The following is a 20,437-nucleotide window of genomic DNA, read 5'->3' as shown; positions in this document are numbered from 1 at the left end:
TTATCATGTTCTATTCAATTATTTCCCCCTTTACCATCTGAAAGTTGTCTATCAAACTGAATTCAATTTATATAAGGTTATCCTGCACTGATTAAAATTAATTATTCCCCCCTTTACTATTGAAAGTTGTCTCTCAAACTAAACCCAATTTATATAATGTTATCCTGCACTAATTTAAAATTCTTGATAATTATATCAAAATGAATATTTGTTAAACGAATTATATTTTGTTTACGTTTATGTTTATACTATGAACTGTATGAAGTGATCCATACTATGAAGTGTATGCTAATTTTTTGTTTGAAGTGTTTACTAAATTTTTTTTTTGTTTCTACAGTTACTTTTTTTCTAGTTTTCTCAAATTGGAGTGCTTAATGAATGCTGGTTGCTAGCGCACAAACTTGTTTTGCTTGCAACGCCAATATTATAAATGTTATTATTATTTAGTTTCAATAAAAGCTTTTGTATTTTTGTTAGTAAATTTCTAATGTTTGAAACTGAATTTTGTTTTCCATGTTTTGTGAATTATTTATATGAATTTGGCAATAAATTTGATTTGAGCTGATTTGACATGGGAATCCATACCGATTGAGAAAAAACTTTCTGTCGCTTCAAAACTTTTGTACGCCATCTTGGATCCGTGATATATAACTTCATTTCGAATCCAACATCATTTTGAATCCAACTTCATTTTTTTAAATGGGAAGGTGGTCATGTGATACATGATTTCGATACAGGAAAATTAAAGGCGAAACCTGCACATCGATAACTCGATCCTAGGACCACTGCTTTTCCTGGTGATGATGAATGATATCGAATCCAGTATTGAGTCAAGGGTTTTGTGCTATGCTGATGATTCGTCTATAGTTGCTGTTGATGATGATCTCAGTGCTCTCAAGCAGAAAATGTCCAGACATCAGGATGAGGCAGCAGCTTGGTTCAGGACAAACCGCCTTTTCCTGAACACAAATAAAACTCAAATGTTGGTGCTAAGCCTGAGGCAGGTCATTGACGGAGCAAAGAATGCAAAGCTGCTAGGTATCACTCTTGATCAGAGACTTACTTGGATCCCCCACATCGAAAATATTTGTTCAAAGCTCAGCAGAGTGATTTACCTGCTTCGTAATTTGAAAGATTGTGTACCTAAGAACTATTTGAGAATGTGTTACTTTGCATTCTTTCAGAGCGTCTATACTTATGGATTGGTCTTGTGGGGTTGTACTCCAGAAGTTCAAAGGGTGCTACTATTACAAAAGAAGGCATTGCGTATCATCTCTGGTGCAGCTTATCTGGAGCACTGTAAGCCACTATTCATAAATGAAAATATTATGACCATTCATGGGATGGTGGTTTTCAAACTCTTAACGAACGTGAGGAAGAACATTGACACTTATCATTGTAGAGAAGACATTCACAGCTACAATACAAGGAATAGAATCAGAATAGACGTGCCCTTTACAAGATTGAGCAAGATTTTGACTAGTCCTGGCCACTTATCTGTAAAATTTTTCAATATCCTCCCCATTACAGTCAGGGAACTACCAACTGTTTCATTCAGGAAAAGATTGGAGAATCTCCTTTTAAAGAATCCCATATATTCTTTTTATGAGTTCCTTCATCTGCCTGTTTCGGATTATTTTTACACTAAAGTTTGTTTATTATGTCATTTCTCTTGTGTGAGGTCTGCTTTTATTAATTCTGATACTAGTGCATAAGATTATTATTATTAATGAGGTCTGTTTCTATCAATTCTCATAGTGCCAATTTCATTTTTTGTAATGCTCGTTTCTTGTTTTTTTGTTATAGTATTAATGACGTTTATCGACTTGTTATATTTTTATTGACGTTTCCTATTGCATTGTTATCGCTTTAATGGAATAAAAGTATTCTTATTCTTATTCTTATTCTTATTCTCGAACCGTTTCAATGATTTCAACATTTGAAGGTACTAATGAATGATACAAAATTGAAATCAATGAGTACCGTACTTATACATTGAATAATCAAGTGAACACTGATAGTAGCTTCTGCTCACATTTTAACACTTTGGACAAAAAAAAATATTGTCATAGCAACTGCTATAGTGAGGTCCACGTTATAATGGGAGTGGAGGAAGATAGGAGAACAACGTTGCCGATCCTCACTGCCTCCTTGACGGTAGCTGAAAAAGGTTTATTAATGTAATATTAATTGTTCATTCTCGTTTAAAAGAATCAATTATATTTCATTAAGGAAGAAATTATATTTTTTAATAATTTTCTAATGAATTTTCATAATTAAGATGAAATATTTTGTTAATTAATTATTAATTCTACATTGTTAAAAGCCGATCTGGCAACAGAGCAAAGCGAGAAGAGATAGCGCTATCCGCTTTGTTGAATGATAGAGAAGGATAGCAATAACATTCCTAATCAAACACTGCCATTATAACGTCGACCTCACTATATCACAAGTTGTATTAATTACGTGTATGTTACAGACAGGCAGACAGACGTTAACGGAAGCGATTTAATATAGAACTTATAAATTAATGTTGTGTGTTATTTAGCTGTCGGCGCATAAAGTCTGTCTGTCTTACAATCTGTGTGACAACTGCCAAATAATACATGATAGCATCAGCCTCTTTAAATGAATGAAAAAATTGAAGAAATAGCATGCAAATAATTCCAGCTGACTGATAAATGATAAATCAAAGCAAAATTTTTTCTTATGCACTTTCAATGCTATTTTTATATCCTGAAAAAGGACGGAGGAGTGAGTCAATTTTGTTGTCCAACGAAATTGACCTGTAAAAAGGTTCGAAGAATTCGTGTTCAAAATTTGATGATGAATTCTCTCTAAAGTTCTCGTTGAACATACAAACAGACAGAAAACGACTTTGGGCTCTAGTAAGTCAAAAGTGAGAACTTCGCTAACGCTCGTTCAATTATAGGAGTAAAACCAATGAGGGAATAAGATTGTTGATTGAGTTGGTAACCGTTAATTTGTGTTTTTTCTTAAAAGTGGGTAAGAGAAGTTGTTAGTGTGAGTACATTTCAGAAGGCCTAGAAAGTGTTTTAACCGTATGACTACTAATTGTCACGCAGCGCGCCAAACAACTAACACACTAAGCCCTATTCAAAGTATGGATGATGTTTGGAGTATATGAAGCTTATACGGGATAGACTATCCTGTAAACTGTGTATACAATCGCTGCATAGCAGCAGAGAGGATGTTGTGAGGGAATCAGCTAGCTTTCAGGTAGCATCTGATTAATAGCGGTGGGTGTATTTGAATTACGTACCACAGACAGCGTCTCTTTGATTGGTAACACCGTCATGAATGTATTCATCAATTTTTGCCTCTGCCCCATGTTCCAACGCCACCTATATCACTGTATACTCAGAACGCGGTGTATCATTGCATGCATGCGCCGCCATTCAGCTGACTATGACAGTATGGAAATACATCATTGAATGGTGGGCGAGTGAGATGGCGAATTGATTGATTACTCCATTTCTGCAAACTGGGATACAGGCTAGTGCATTATGATTATTGGTATGATATGAATTCTGAGTAACCAACAACTACACATGATTTTGATGATGAAAATTACAGTGTTATTGATTGTGGAAATTGTAATGGCAAACACGTTTTCATCCTAGACTGAGAGTTCTAATACTAATTTGGAAACCATTCCTCTGTCAATTCAGTTTCGAGGTCTACTTCCATGTAATAGGTGATAAAAATAATGTCAGTTACAAATTTAATCAAACGTTCTTTCAATGTCTAAATAATTCACGCAATCACTCTCTCATGTCGAGAGATTCATGGGTATAATAATATCCCATATTATGTTCACATTGTAAAGTTTCCACAATGATAACAATATTTCATAGTTTGTTCACACTATTATTGATTCACGTCAACAAATAATCTCGAAACTTGAATCTCGCAGCTCGAATCTGTAACATGAATGTGGATATCTGGTTGTATAATTTGGTCACAGAATGTTGTCTGCCAAGTTGGGACTCGCCAGTTTGTTAAACTCAGTGAGAAGCATCAACTGCAGCTCTGGTCACATGCTGGCAGATCACTAATCTCAAGGCTCGCTCATTATTTCTACTGGCCTGAGATCATGGCTAATAGATCACGTAGCGTCACGTCAAGTGCGACCCTGTCACGTTTTCGTCACGCAGCAGCGTCGTTCAGTTATTGCCGCAAACTGTAGTTATTGGTCAGGCGACAAGTGACCGATACGACACAACTTGTCAACGACGTCTGAATTCATCGATAGCTAACCATCGTTTTCTGTTGCATCAGTAGCTATTCAATTTACACATTAGTGTTCATCTAACATTAGTATTAATCTACAAACATGCCGGTGACTTCCATTTATTTCACTGTTGAATGGTTGGATTTTTTATCTTATTCATATATCATGAGAAGGAGTTGGGTATAGAGAGAGTTCGAAAGATTCATGTAAATGGGAGGTTTGAAAAAGTCAATAAAAATTATGAGAAAACTTTGTATTGAAAAAATGTGATTTCTAGATTTGGGGCTATTCTGAATTCTATGTTGCGAAAAACTTTATAATACTGCTAAAATACAATAGACTATTCACTGAGTTCGATTAGTGATCAGTTTAAGTCGATTAAAAAAATCTAAAACTTCTTTAGTAAGTGGATTTTTTCATAATAAAATATCGAATTCCATTCAGAAGATTAATATGTATTTAGAGTTCAGATTAAACTTACTTACAGTAAAGAAGAAAATTGGAAGAATACCTCAACTATTATAGGATAGCGTGGTTCGAGAAACAAAACGAAAGAGCTTGGATAGAAAGACGCAATGAGGATATCTGTGGCAAGGCCTCGGTGTTTTGCAATGAGAGATTCCGTCTTCCGAGATCAAGATGCACAGAGATTCACGTCTGATTCTGACAGACTTTATTAGACTTGTTTAGAGTATAGAGGAGAAGAACCAACTTTCATTTGCATAGTCATGATTACCATTGGAACTCCTTTACTTCATCCCTGATAAGTTTTCTGTGTTTTTCATGAATATTCTAAATCTTCGAGTGAAACCAGCAGCCAAACAAAGTAAGTTGTGTTTTAAAGTTTAGTTAAATTAGTTCAATAATCCTTCCGTGTTAATATTTTTGAGTCGTTTCAGAGATGGTGTGTGGCGAGATCTGCAAGAGGTTTATGGTAATTTATGCAATGAGGATTATTCATCAGGAGGCAATTGTTACTCACTGCCAGAGACAATGTTGATACTCTCCAAGAACCTTCAGCTTTAAAACGATCTTCCCAACTATATTGTTCAAACACATCTATTTGCTGGAAAATTTATTGTTTACAGAATAATCAGTAGTTTTTTGCTATACCTTGTATTGTTGGCCAAAGATAAGGAATTGTATATCAGATAACATGATGGAAATCATGAAGTTTAAAATTTACCAATAAACACTACTATGTTGAATTGATAAGAATATTTTCAAGAAGTTCATCTGTGATGACTGAACTTAATCAATATGATTGAAATATCGAATTCAGCTACTATTTTAAATTTTAATGCAATCATTATTATTTTGTTGAATGAATGAACATTAACACCCATGAGTTTGATACCTGCAGTCAGCACACAGTATGTGTGCTGGTGTGATTGCAGTGTGGATTGACCTTATGCTAATGAAAGTTATTGGTGGTGGCGGGGTTACGGGCAGGCAGGCAGGCGGACCTCCACAGTGCAGCACTGATAGCCTATTCGGTGGCGGGTGAGTGGCTGATGTTTCAGGCATGAGGCTAATACAGGGACAGCATCCTGGCATGTTAGAGCCCTACCAGTGATGTCATTGTGTCTCCATTTACTGTCAAAACATTGGCGCCGCGACGCTACAAGGGGGCTTGGCGTCGGTTTCTGTGGTTTGCTGGGGCAGTGGGTAGTTTCGGATGCGGACAACCGGTATAGTGGAACAGACGTTTTGACAGGCTGATAGTGGAGTAGTCTGACCCACCACTGATTCATTCTGTGTTGGCGCCACAGGGCTCATTGACTGCATCACCTAGCCCATAATCTTCATGTCAATTGCGCCCAACGCCAAAAATAAATCATAAACCACAACTTAACAGATGCCAACTCAAATCTTCTCTCATTTTAGGCTGAGTTACTGAAGATCATGAATACCAAGAACTCTTCAGAGAAAGATTTTGGAACCGAACGAACCAAAAAACATATTTTGAAAGAATTATTTTTCGAGTTGAAACGAATTTGAAAGTTTCTTCACCTCACTTCTCATTCGCTTTGGAACAACAATAGCACTTCAAATAAAGATCTATTGAGAATGGTAAATTGATAGAAATAACTTATAATTGAGAGAAATATGGAAGATGATTACTCGGATACAATGACTTTGATTCACAAGTATTCTCCAATGTGGCATGATCTTTTAATGGATGTACTTACAAAGCGTTCCTTATGTGGCAGGAAAACTTCATTCCCCACTCCACAATTTTCTCTACATAACTCCTTTCCCATCCGCATAACCATTTTTGCACTTTCTTTGCGTCTTTGTTGTTCGACTTCCTCTTTTCTCAAAATTCTCTTAACCCTTCATTTTTAGTGTAGACAGTCTTTTATCACACCTTATTCTTCTCTCCTTTGCTCTTCACTCTTCTCACCTTTTATTCTAGGTGGTAGTGACTCTTGGCACAGCAGCGACCCTGTCGAAGTACCCAATTAAATATTCTCTCAATTTCTCGTCGCCGAGAAAAATCATAATGAATAAGTAAAATTCATTTTGTTCTCCTCTGCCTCCGCTCTGATTTGGTCGCCTCCAGCCATTCTTTTGTGTTGTTCGCCTCTCTAAGACACTCAAGTGAAAGTTCTCACCCACTCACTCACTCACTCGCTCGCACTCCAGAAGTGTACTTTGTCTCTTATTACTCGTTTTCATCGGTGAACAAAAATTTGTTGAAATTCCTCCGGTAAAGTTTCGGCGCAGTTTAATTATGATGAAGCCAGAGTGAGTCAGTGTTGATGTTTAAGACTACAATCCGGTGTGTGTGCGTGTGTTTATAATTGAAGCCAAGTTTCAGGATCTACCCATTTATATGCTATCATCAAGTTATAATAAGAGTTATATCACACGGTTGTTAATGACTATGAATGTAGACCCAAATAGAGACTGACTCCAAAAACAGAGGAGACACAGGGTGTATCAAGCTACGTTATTATTATCTAAGATCTTGACATGGCATGGGTCGTATTCATCAAGCAATGATTTTAAATTATTGGTGGTTGAATTGTTGATAAACTTAAACAGAATCTTCGAACTTAACTTTTTTTATCGTGATTGTAAGGTTTATCGGAGAGATTAATCATACACCCTGATATGTGTTGATATCAAGGAGATAAATACTGTATTGTATTCTTTTTGAAATAGTTATTTGTATATCTAGAGTGAAAAGTACTGTTTTTTCTCCCTGAGGGAAAAGTTTGAAGCCCAAGGCGAAGCCGAGGGGAACAATTTCCCTGAGGGAGAAAAAACATTTTCCACTCATGATATACACAACATTTTTCCTCCACCTACATTTTTATAAAAACTTCAAATAAACTAATTTTTAAAACGGACGTGACCAAACAATGTGTTACAACATAATCTAAAAAGTAAACAGGAACAGCTGGCTTGTAATCACAGTTCTCCGCCAACAGCGCTATCTGTCGGCAAAAGTTGTAACAACAATGGCCGCCACAACTACAGCTATCAATGATGAAGTTCCCGTTTCAAATTTGATTAGTTAATGAGGAATACTCGTTGGCTGGTATTTTGAATAGCATGGAATATAAAAAAATATTTATATATTTTTTTAGTATAGTGATATGAAGTTTGTAATAATTTTAGCATACAAACATATATTTCATGCGTTGATCAAATCTGGTTTAGGTATTGAATTTAGTTGGCTCAATGACTGACTACTCTATAGGTTTCCTCATCTGAGCTTAGACCTTCTAACCTATCACAATGTAAGTTTTTAAAATAGAGATGCTTCCCATGTTATTTAAATGGAGTCACTTTTCCTCCCTAGGGAGTTTTTCTGTTTTTTACTACCGAGAGCAAAAAAGTGACACTTTAGTATTATGTTTCAGGGAGTAAAGTAAGTACTTTAGACAGTAGGTGGAGGAGAAGTTATTTGTATATCTAGAGTGAAAAGAACGACTTTTTCTCCCTGCGGGAAAAGTTTGAAGCCCGAGGCGAAGCCGAGGGCAACAATTTTCCTGAGGGAGAACACATATTTTTCGCTCGTGATGTACACAACATTTTTCCTCCATCTACATTTTTTTATAGAAACTGCAAATAATATCATTTCAATAACTTACGTATTGGTGACAATGTTTCCTAACAACATAACCTAAAATCTGAAACCCAAAACCGGTCGTCTGATTGGCACTGCCGATTGCGCTATCTATCGGCAAAAGTTGTAACAATTATATCAGCTAGGCGTCTACCAAAATTGCTGACTCCAGATCATTTGAATTGCAGATCAAATAAAGATCTATTGAGAATGGTAAATTGATAGAAATAACTTATAATTGAGAGAAATATGGAAGATGATTACTCGGATACAATGACTTTGATTCACAAGTATTCTCCAATGTGGCATGATCTTTTAATGGATGTACTTACAAAGCGTTCCTTATGTGGCAGGAAAACTTCATTCCCCACTCCACAATTTTCTCTACATAACTCCTTTCCCATCCGCATAACCATTTTTGCACTTTCTTTGCGTCTTTGTTGTTCGACTTCCTCTTTTCTCAAAATTCTCTTAACCCTTCATTTTTAGTGTAGACAGTCTTTTATCACACCTTATTCTTCTCTCCTTTGCTCTTCACTCTTCTCACCTTTTATTCTAGGTGGTAGTGACTCTTGGCACAGCAGCGACCCTGTCGAAGTACCCAATTAAATATTCTCTCAATTTCTCGTCGCCGAGAAAAATCATAATGAATAAGTAAAATTCATTTTGTTCTCCTCTGCCTCCGCTCTGATTTGGTCGCCTCCAGCCATTCTTTTGTGTTGTTCGCCTCTCTAAGACACTCAAGTGAAAGTTCTCACCCACTCACTCACTCACTCGCTCGCACTCCAGAAGTGTACTTTGTCTCTTATTACTCGTTTTCATCGGTGAACAAAAATTTGTTGAAATTCCTCCGGTAAAGTTTCGGCGCAGTTTAATTATGATGAAGCCAGAGTGAGTCAGTGTTGATGTTTAAGACTACAATCCGGTGTGTGTGCGTGTGTTTATAATTGAAGCCAAGTTTCAGGATCTACCCATTTATATGCTATCATCAAGTTATAATAAGAGTTATATCACACGGTTGTTAATGACTATGAATGTAGACCCAAATAGAGACTGACTCCAAAAACAGAGGAGACACAGGGTGTATCAAGCTACGTTATTATTATCTAAGATCTTGACATGGCATGGGTCGTATTCATCAAGCAATGATTTTAAATTATTGGTGGTTGAATTGTTGATAAACTTAAACAGAATCTTCGAACTTAACTTTTTTTATCGTGATTGTAAGGTTTATCGGAGAGATTAATCATACACCCTGATATGTGTTGATATCAAGGAGATAAATACTGTATTGTATTCTTTTTGAAATAGTTATTTGTATATCTAGAGTGAAAAGTACTGTTTTTTCTCCCTGAGGGAAAAGTTTGAAGCCCAAGGCGAAGCCGAGGGGAACAATTTCCCTGAGGGAGAAAAAACATTTTCCACTCATGATATACACAACATTTTTCCTCCACCTACATTTTTATAAAAACTTCAAATAAACTAATTTTTAAAAACGGACGTGACCAAACAATGTGTTACAACATAATCTAAAAAGTAAACAGGAACAGCTGGCTTGTAATCACAGTTCTCCGCCGACAGCGCTATCTGTCGGCAAAAGTTGTAACAACAATGGCCGCCACAACTACAGCTATCAATGATGAAGTTCCCGTTTCAAATTTGATTAGTTAATGAGGAATACTCGTTGGCTGGTATTTTGAATAGCATGGAATATAAAAAAATATTTATATATTTTTTTAGTATAGTGATATGAAGTTTGTAATAATTTTAGCATACAAACATATATTTCATGCGTTGATCAAATCTGGTTTAGGTATTGAATTTAGTTGGCTCAATGACTGACTACTCTATAGGTTTCCTCATCTGAGCTTAGACCTTCTAACCTATCACAATGTAAGTTTTTAAAATAGAGATGCTTCCCATGTTATTTAAATGGAGTCACTTTTCCTCCCTAGGGAGTTTTTCTGTTTTTTACTACCGAGAGCAAAAAAGTGACACTTTAGTATTATGTTTCAGGGAGTGAAGTAAGTACTTTAGACAGTAGGTGGAGGAGAAGTTATTTGTATATCTAGAGTGAAAAGAACGACTTTTTCTCCCTGCGGGGAAAAGTTTGAAGCCCGAGGCGAAGCCGAGGGCAACAATTTTCCTGAGGGAGAACACATATTTTTCGCTCGTGATGTACACAACATTTTTCCTCCATCTACATTTTTTTATAGAAACTGCAAATAATATCATTTCAATAACTTACGTATTGGTGACAATGTTTCCTAACAACATAACCTAAAATCTGAAACCCAAAAACCGGTCGTCTGATTGGCACTGCCGATTGCGCTATCTATCGGCAAAAGTTGTAACAATTATATCAGCTAGGCGTCTACCAAAAATTGCTGACTCCAGATCATTTGAATTGCAGATCAAAAATATTTGTTGGCTGGTATTTTGAATAGAATTAAATATTTTTAAAATTGTATAAATTTTTATTATCTACTAATATTAAGAATATAATATCATACAAACATATATTTCATGAGTTGATCAAATTTATGGTTGTGGTATTGAATTCAGTCGACTCAATGACATACACCTCTATTATGCTTTCTCATCTGAGCTTAGACCTTCTAACCTATTACAATGTAAGTTTTAAAATACAGATGCTTCCCATCTTATTTAAATGGAGTCACTTTTCCTCCCTAGGGAGTTTTTCTGTTTTTTACTACCGAGAGCGAAAAAGTGACACTTTAGTATTATGTTTCAGGGAGTAAAGTAAGTACTTTGGACAGTAGGTGGAGGAAAATATCTTTTGTATGATGTTATATCCGAGATCCATAATTCTATATGGTATATTGTATAATTTGATATCGAAAGGACCCACAAGTAATTTGTACTGTGTATTATCATGAATGTACATTATTATATATCAGTTTAATTGAGTTTTCTCCAAATTTGAAAAGCCTCTATGGAGCTTTAGATAGGTATTTTTTCTATCTAAGTGCTGAAAACAGAGAAACGTTCGACATCATGGACTTATCCTACCGTTCTGCAATTGATAATTGATTTAAAATTGAGATAGAATACATCAACTTTTTTATTTTATAAATACCTGAAGTTGACGGAAGAACACAGATTGATGGGAGAAATTCTAATTTAGTTGATTGTGTTTTGTTTGCTTGCAGCTACGATCAAAGGCTGAAGAAGTCGCAGCACTGGATGGACAAGGAGGTGCTGAGCGACAGAGCCTACTTCCAGACGATGTCGGAGCCGGCCATTTTGTCGCTGGACAACGTCGAAGAATCGGACGAGGCCGAATACAGATGTCGCGTCGACTTCAAGAAGTCGCCGACGCGTAACTACAAAGTCCGGCTCAATGTGGCTGGTGAGTGTTCATTCAACTATTCATTTCATTCAATCATAGTACGATATTGCTAAATCATTTATATTGGTCAATAATTGAACAATTTCTAATTGAATACTACTAAGCTATAATACTTTTTCGATTCGGAAATGAATATTAATCTTTTGGAATAATGATTCTTCCATTCTTCATGAAATTAATATAAATATTTTTATAAGTGAGTCAGGCGTTTCTGGTTGTGTATACTGCAATTTTCAAGGGACAGTTGTGGAAATTTAGTAGCTTATCACATTATTGATTTTTTATGTTTACTTTTTATTATGTTTACTGCATAGCCATTAAACAAAAAAATTCAACTATAAACATGAAAACATAAAGCTACTAACTTCATTAGTGGACTTTTTATCTTTTTATGTGAAGAATTAGAGGTCCTAAAGATTCTATTCTTTATTCCTTGCATTAACATTTTTTCCAAAATCAATTGTAATATGAATAGAGTATTTCAAATTTGATAATAAATACGAAGTGATACATTAAATATTTTTTTGTTTATTGATAGAGTATGATATCTCTACAATCTTATTTTATAAGGTATTTGTGTTGTATTATATTTACTCTCTAATTTATTATGAATATTATTGCTTCATGAGATGAATGAGAAGTTTGAGAAATATTACAAGAGATCTGATTGGATATAGTTCAATTAAGTTTATAGTCTATATAAATCTATATTATTAATATAGTTAGAGATATACAATAATTAGTTAAGTATTAATAAGTTTTGTTATTATTATTTAGTTAAGTATCGGATATACAATAATGTATTCATTAATGCAATATTCATTAGTCGTCTAATATAATTTTTTCCCCGTATTCATGATTCTTTCTTTATTCAGTACTTTATTGAGATTTTCGGTCAAATAAGGAAAATAGAAAGTCGAATTTCCTGGGCTAGATAAATCGGATGGAAATCGGTTCGATTTGTATCTTCATTCTTCTCGTTTTCACCAGCCGACTTACTTTAAATCCTTCCGGACTACATTTTCCTTTCCCTTTTTATTTCCTGCAAACTTTTCTGTTTCTACGCTCTGATTCGTCGGCAACCTTTTTCGGTCACACTCTCCACACACTATTTCCGTCTAACACTCGGTTACTGGCTGTTGGCTTTCTTCCTCGCGCTGCCGTAAAAAAGGCGTTTCCCTTTCTTGGAGATCGGACCGCCGACATCCGGAAATCTCATTTCCGTGGACAAGACCAAGAAGGGACCGACCCGGAGTATGCTTTGAAGCCTGATATTTCATCCAGACATGCAACGCTATGCTGCTTCACAAACACGTAGCTACGTGATGAGGGGGGGGGGTTGAAGGGGAAATATGGCATGACACGTGGATGGAAGGACGTGTTCCATGACAGGGCAAGTTCGCCAAATCAGAAGATAGTCATACTTAGTAAGGCAAGATTTATCTGGCTGATCCTGCAATCTTCGGCTAAGGAATATTTCGGGTGAATTGGATATGGTGCGATCATCAAGATGTCGAATTATTCCGTGCATAGTGGGAAAGTATGAGCATTGTGGGAAAGATATGTAATGTAATGAGATAGATTATTCTAAGAATTAGAATTTCCTTCCTCTATATCAAAAAAGATAAAACATATCTTGCTTCATGGAATAAGGTAGACTTCGCACTTCGATGTAATAAAATCAAAGCAATGATGGGAGTAAGAATATGATGTATGAAAATGTACCAAATCTACTCGAATCTCAATAATATGAGATTGTAATAATTGAGGAATAATATCATATTTCAAATTGATAACGTTACAATAGAACATTTTATAGATTATAATGATAATAATTATTCTGCGGCACGCTCTTGCACTTGAAGCAATCCCACTAATCCTATGATGAGGTCATAATTATTTATGAATAACGAGCAGGTGTTACACTTGCTCTGGGAGGGTCTGTTGGAAGCACAAAAATTGAATGAATTTGACTTTATTATACAAATGATAATTGAACGAGCGTGAGCGAGTTCTCACTTTTGACTTACTAAAGGCCAAAGTCGTTATTCGTATGTTTGTATGCTCTACAATAACTTTAGAAAGAATTGATCACTCAGCATCAAATTTTGAACACGTATTCTTCGAACCTTTTTACAGGTTAAGTTCGTTGGACAACAAAATTGACCAACTCCTTCGACCTTTTTCAGGATATGAAAAGAACATTGAAAGTGCATTTGTCGTGACTCCTCATTAAGTCAGCTAAATAATTCATTGCATGCAAGTATTTCAGTTTTAATAGAGTCACAAATGCGGAGGTTCTCAGACGTATGGGTAAACAACTGGATATTGTGCGTGAAATTATGATCAGGAAGTTGAAATACTTTGGGCACATTATGAGAGGACCTAAGTATGGAATGCTGCACCTCATAATACAAGGTAAACTTGTTGGTAGGCGTTCGGTGGGACGTAGAAGAATGTCTTGGTTGAGAAACCTGAGGAAGGCATTCAACTGCTCGTCACAGGACCTCTTCCGAGCCGCAGTAAACAAGGTGAGAATTGCCATGATGGTAGCCAACCTTCAGAATGGAGAAGGTACCTAATGAAGAAGAAGACTACAGTTTTTCATTTATTCATTCATAACATCAGATGAGGCTATCTGGAAGCACACAGACAGCCAGTCATGCGCTAAGACATTCATCAAGATAATCTATCTTTAAGCATGAAAAAAACATCTTATTGGGTGAAGTCGAATAAGCAATAAATTAATGATTTTGATGAAGATATTTTATGTAATGAGCGCATTAAAATCTCATCGAATGGAATAATTTAATCTGTTACTCAACCTAATCAGTCAATAACAAGGAAAACTCAACAAGTTTCCCAGAATCATTTGAGTCTAGTTTAATGACGCGTCACAGGTCATATTACCTATATCCAATTTCCAATATAGATGTTAGCATATATCCGCACTCTGATCAAACTGCGTTATCCTAATTAGTAAACACAGATTAATTTCAATGCGAATTCATCGATTAATCAGCAGTTATACAAAATAATGTGCATCTCAATCAATTAATTATGGGGGAAAATGTTTTGTATCATAACAATGAGCCTACATCGTTTGTTATGAATGCTTACATCATGTTCTCAACCCAAAACATACTCAATGGCTCAGTAAAATATTTTTGTTGATGATCAAACATTTCAAACTCATCTATGCCTATCAATACTGTTTAGAACGAATAAGTGTCTTATCAACCATACCTTATCTAATAATTTGATATCACTCCTTCCAAAATTTGCTGAAATTTGGACCAGTTTACCAACAAACAACGGTTGAACATAGTTCGTTTAGATTTTAACACTATTTTATCAGTCCTAATTTCCCACGTCATCCTCTTCATTCCAAACTCGAAAACACGTTAATATTTATCTTCTCTCTAGGCCTATATTTGTACTGTTTTTTCATGGTAATGGAAGCTTGTATTTATCATATTCATTCTGATTAGGAAATAGCAATTATATTGTAGATAGTGCATGAAAGCTTGATAAGTTACCAGTTTTAATACAAAATATTTTTCATAATTGCTTCACTATCAATCTTGGATACGTGTGCGGAAATCGTTAATTTCAATCATGAATATTTAGTTAGATTGGAAGTAAAGCCATAAAAACCGCAAGTTTTGATTATAAAATTATGTTGCTGAAAATTATGAAAACAGCCAAATATTTATTTTACAAGAATAATTTGACAATAGTTTTCTTTGGGAATCCTATTTGAAATGAAGGATTACTCTTCAAAAACTACTCTGTCGCTTTAACATCTTTGACTCTCATATAAATTCAAATTCATTTTTTCGAATAAGAAGGAATCTTTTCACATTATTTCGATACATCATAGTTTCAAGAGAGAATGAATGGCAAAAACCACACATTGATATCTCAGCCCGTATGAGTTTGTTGATGTGAAAGTTGTAAATTATGTTACAGCTTTATGTTACAGCAAGTATTTTAACCAGCTGAAATCATGTCTCAGCTCATGAAAAAATGTAGTAACTGCATGCAATGGATTCTTCAGCAGACTAAATGATGAATCACAACAAATGCACTTCCAATGTTATTTTCATATCCTGAAAAAGGACAAAAGAGTAAGTCAATTTTGTTGTCCAACAAACTTAACCTGTAAAAAGGTTCGAAGAATATTCGTTGAGAATTTGTTGCTGATTGATCAATTCGTTCTAAAGTTATTGTAGAATCACTCACCTCTACTGAAATCCTAACTCCACCTGGTTCCCTACCCTGCAAACGCCCCCGCTGTAAAACCTGTCCTATCACTGATCCCTCTATTTCCTTTACCATTTCTATCACCCAACAAATCCATCAATCTAGTAATTGCATCTCCAAAAATTGCATCTACCTCCTTCCTTGCAACTTCTGTCCTGCCTTCTACATAGGTGAAACCACCACTACCCTATCACAGGGCTTCCTTTAAAAATAATACTTCTTACCCATCCCTACTCATGGCTCTGAGCACAACAAGAACTTTGACCAATATGCTTCAAAGTCAAAGCTCTTGCCAACCTACGTCCCACATCCCCCTCCATAGATGTCAAGACAAAAGAATTGGCTTTTATTTGGGTGCTTGGAGCTGCTTCCATTCCTGTCTCAAGAGACAGCAACAGTACCACAACTATCAACACTATACAAAATTTTCAATCTATTAAAATAAAATAAAATAAAATCCATTCCATTCAAATTCTATAATTCCATTTTCTTATTTAAGTCTTATTCTTTTCTGATTTTTAATTCTAAATCTCCTCTTTTCTATCAATTCATAATCTACCCCACTCAAATTTGAAATCTCCCGCTTGTAACCCATAATAGGTCCCCCTCGATATGTAATCCTTTTTTCACATACTCTATGGTCTCCGTAATCCTTTTTTCACTAGAAACTCTGTGGTCTTGACCGATGGAATTCAAACAAAACACCACTACAAATATAATAACCGTTGACAAAGGTGGCACACCGAAAATTTCGGAAAATAATGTAAGTTTCCAAGTGTTTTTCACCTGTTTGTATCGTGTTACCTATTAAATTAGTATTATAAAACTGTAAAGTGTTTTCTGTTATGTGCTATATATAACTCAAAAATTATAATTGAGTTTCTCTTAAAACCTATGTTTATTTCCGTGTATACTAAAATGAATATTGAAGATGAGGTGGAGAGAGTGAATACCCTCTCCTGATGGATGCTTATGAAAAGAGGTTAATAGGGAAAAATATATGACTGAGCTATCTCGCATACTCATTATTTTGAAAGGTTGAGACTCGCTTATTGTGCTCCAGTCTGTATGTAGGCCTACACAGGCATGGAAACCGACACCAGTCCGACTTCCTTGGCATTTCCATCTTTTCATTCATACTTTCGGGCTTTTTCCATCCTATTCTCTCTCCTTACATTTACTTCTCTTACTTCTTTCCCTTTCTCTTTCTAATAGCATTCCTTCATCATTCTTTCTCTTTCTCGCATCCATTTGCGCGACCCTCTTACAAAAATGTGCACAGCTTAGCATGTATGAATTATTTCGCCACCAAACAAGCATTGAGACAATGCGCACTTACATCCTACAAGAAGTCGAAGTGATAAAAAACAGGTGAGATGTAGTTCATAGAGGAAGTATGCTGGAGTTTTCCACTGATTCGTCTCTCGTTTCTCACTTTCCTTAACAGGGAAAACGCTTGGCTGAGTTGTAATCATTCACCCTGAAATTAAAATGCATAAGTATACCACACAAAGACCAATCGCAATCTTTGAAATTACCTTGAGTAACCTATTGTTTATACATTGTTTGTGTGCGAACAATTTTTGTTGTACCATTTGTGTATGATTTCTCACATCCTTTCTACTGGAAGATAGATTACTATCAGACATTTTAACTATTGCTATATTTCGAAGCATATCCCTTACTCTAATGAAGTCCCTATGTACATTGATACTAATAGTGATAGTCTTTTTAATGAATTGATGTGTTCTTTTTCAAGTATGAAGTCTATATATTATTTATATATTCACTAATGTTGTAAATGGAGAGATGTAGCAGTTTTTGAACTAATTCGGATGAAGCTTGTTGTACCTTTTTGGAAGTTCAATAATTGTTCATGAAGAAATCGATAAATAAGTTTGAAATTGTTTATTATCATCACTGATCAACGTAATAGTGTACATATATTATGTCAGGGCTTCTGATGGTCTTATAATAATCTTCTTCTGATTTAGAATTCCACCTTTACTGATCACAATATTCCATATTACGATTGATAAGTTCAATCTGAGATGAACTGAAATATCTTCCCATCCATTTGATTATTTTAGGTTCGAAAAAAGTATATTTCTCGAATCTCATCTTTTATTCGCAGAAGTGAATGAATAAGAACACAGTATTGAACCCGTTTTACGAATTCTCTGAGAATAAATAACGGACTTTCCATGTACTGTTACAAAAAGCCTTTTCTTGTTTCTCGTCCCGAAAAATATCATAAGTTGAATTGTCTCCGACCTCAGGTCGCTGTTCCTTCTATTGAACATTCTTGAACAGTGAGGCTTTTGTCAATAATCTTCTCAACCTAAAATTTGTCAACCCAGAGAATAAAATGTGCGTTTGCCATCAACAGTGATGTGTTCCCATTCCTTAAGATTCATTATTATTTTACCTATGATTAATGTCTTCAAAATGATGATGATCATAACCTCAAATCTCTTGTGAAAACATAATTCTTTGTTGTTCTATAGTTTATTTATTTATTTATTAATAATCATTACATTACATCAATGTTCTGGGAATAATACCATTTGACAGGTAACTTGTCAGTACTAATAATCTACCATAACTATAATACAAACAATAAAACAAATTAAATATTTATTCAGGAAGTGTCAAGTATCATTAAGGTGGTAATGATATATATTATATTTAAAAAACAATTTTCTTTCAAATAAAGTTCTGTGATTTTGTATAGGCTTTTCTCTAGTAACATTTTTTGACTGCCTGTTTGAATAGAATGACTGATTCAATGTTTCGAATGTCTGTTGGCAGCGTATTATTAAGTCTCATTCCAGAATAAAATGGAGTTTTTTCAAATGATACATTTCTATGAATTGTATAATATGCAATGATGTTTCTATTTCGAGTATTATATTGATGGTTGTCTGTACAAAATTAAAATTTATTGATGTTTACTTTAAAAAAAACTACTAGCTGGTAAATGAAAATGGAAAGAAGTGTAAGTATGTTAAGGTCTTTGAAAAATGCTTTATGTGAGTCCCTTGATCTCAGTCTACAGATGACTCTTCATTTTTCATAGATTATGCACTTCTTCTACAGTTTATTGTAATTGTTTGATTTTGCAATTTCGAGACATACAAATTTTATCTCTTTGATAGACTCGATTTCCAACCCTAAATTCAATAATATGAAACTAATAATTCCTCCTGTTATATTGGGAATGCACATATCCATTGTGCCTGAGTCTGACATCTTGTATTGATCAGTGGTTTGAATAGTCAACCACAACCACAATGAAGAATTTAATCCAACAATTTAACTTTCCAAAACTCAGATCAAAAATCAAAGCATTTATTCAATCACACACAACTGTCTAGATTCGCAAACTGTTATCCACTTTTTAAATGTATGGAATAATCATGATGATGATGTTGAACAATACGAATACAGTTTTCTTACGTAAATTGCTGATGAACAATGAATCTCTACGAGATGAATTTTGATTCATTTCTCCTGTGGTGATTGAATCTGTAAGTTGCAGCAGAGTAGATATACTATAATTATAAGATTATTGCTAATTTCAGATTCTCTCCAAAAATAATTTATAACGGTCCCGTTCTCTATACTTCCAAATGGCTTTCAAATCAATTCCTGAAGCTGACTGAATTTTCGGATAGATATTTTCAATCATTTTCGCCCGAATCAACCCCGATTATGGGTATAAAAAATCTGAAAGATCCACTAGGGTTGTACTGATATGCTGGAACTCATCGAATCTGCCCTCTTCCACTGATGCTGCAATCAAATTATTCTATCATATCACAATTATTATTGAAATATAATCATGGAGTGATTGGATGGAGTCATGGCATCTAGACTACATTGTTTGAAATATGGAATTATCAATGGAAATGAACACTCTATATCAGACTCAATTCAAGTAATTTCATGGCTGATTTAATGTGCTTTGTTCCCATCGGATCTCTCCTTTGTTGTGAGCAAATCTGATCACTATTATTGCACCTGTATATTATGCTCACTTCCCAGTGACAGTCTCCTCTATTATCAATCGCTTATTCATATTCAGGATGCAATTCAAGTCAATATCGCTTATCATCTCATGCTTTGTTCAAAAACATAATTGTTTATATTTCTGCTAACTGCTTGAGCATGATAAGATAAAAAATACAGCAGATGAGCAAGTTTCAGAGAATTTTTTTTCATAAAAAAATCTTCATTTCACAATCATCCCTATCACCCTTTTCATGGCTGGTTGAGGATTGTGTCAATAAATGTGAGAACGTAATTTTTCAATTCAACTTTCACAGTACAAATGCGTTTAAAATTCAATTGAGCTATTTTTGATATGATTGAATAATCTTCATTTAAAAATCTTCAAAAGGAGATTTGATCTCTTTGATCTCTTTGGAGCGGAATAACTCCGTAAAGTTTAATTGTTCAA

The 20,437-nt window shown here is 34.8% G+C and overlaps 1 protein-coding gene across 1 annotated transcript in view; it reads left to right on the top strand.

Moving 5' to 3' along the window:
- The window catches only part of LOC111051551 (nephrin), an 807,626-nt gene that overhangs the window by 564,126 nt on the left and 223,063 nt on the right, over window positions 1–20,437 (top strand). Inside the window, exon 3 of the mRNA XM_039427333.1 lies at window positions 11,510–11,709. Coding sequence (XP_039283267.1) covers window positions 11,510–11,709 — 200 coding nt within the window. The remainder of the gene's footprint in view (window positions 1–11,509; window positions 11,710–20,437) is intronic.

The sequence above is a fragment of the Nilaparvata lugens genome, chromosome 4 (genome assembly GCF_014356525.2).
Source record: "Nilaparvata lugens isolate BPH chromosome 4, ASM1435652v1, whole genome shotgun sequence".
Lineage (NCBI taxonomy): Eukaryota > Metazoa > Arthropoda > Insecta > Hemiptera > Delphacidae > Nilaparvata > Nilaparvata lugens.
The sequence above is the reverse complement of the archived record's forward strand: the minus strand, read 5'-3'. Positions and strand labels throughout refer to the sequence as shown.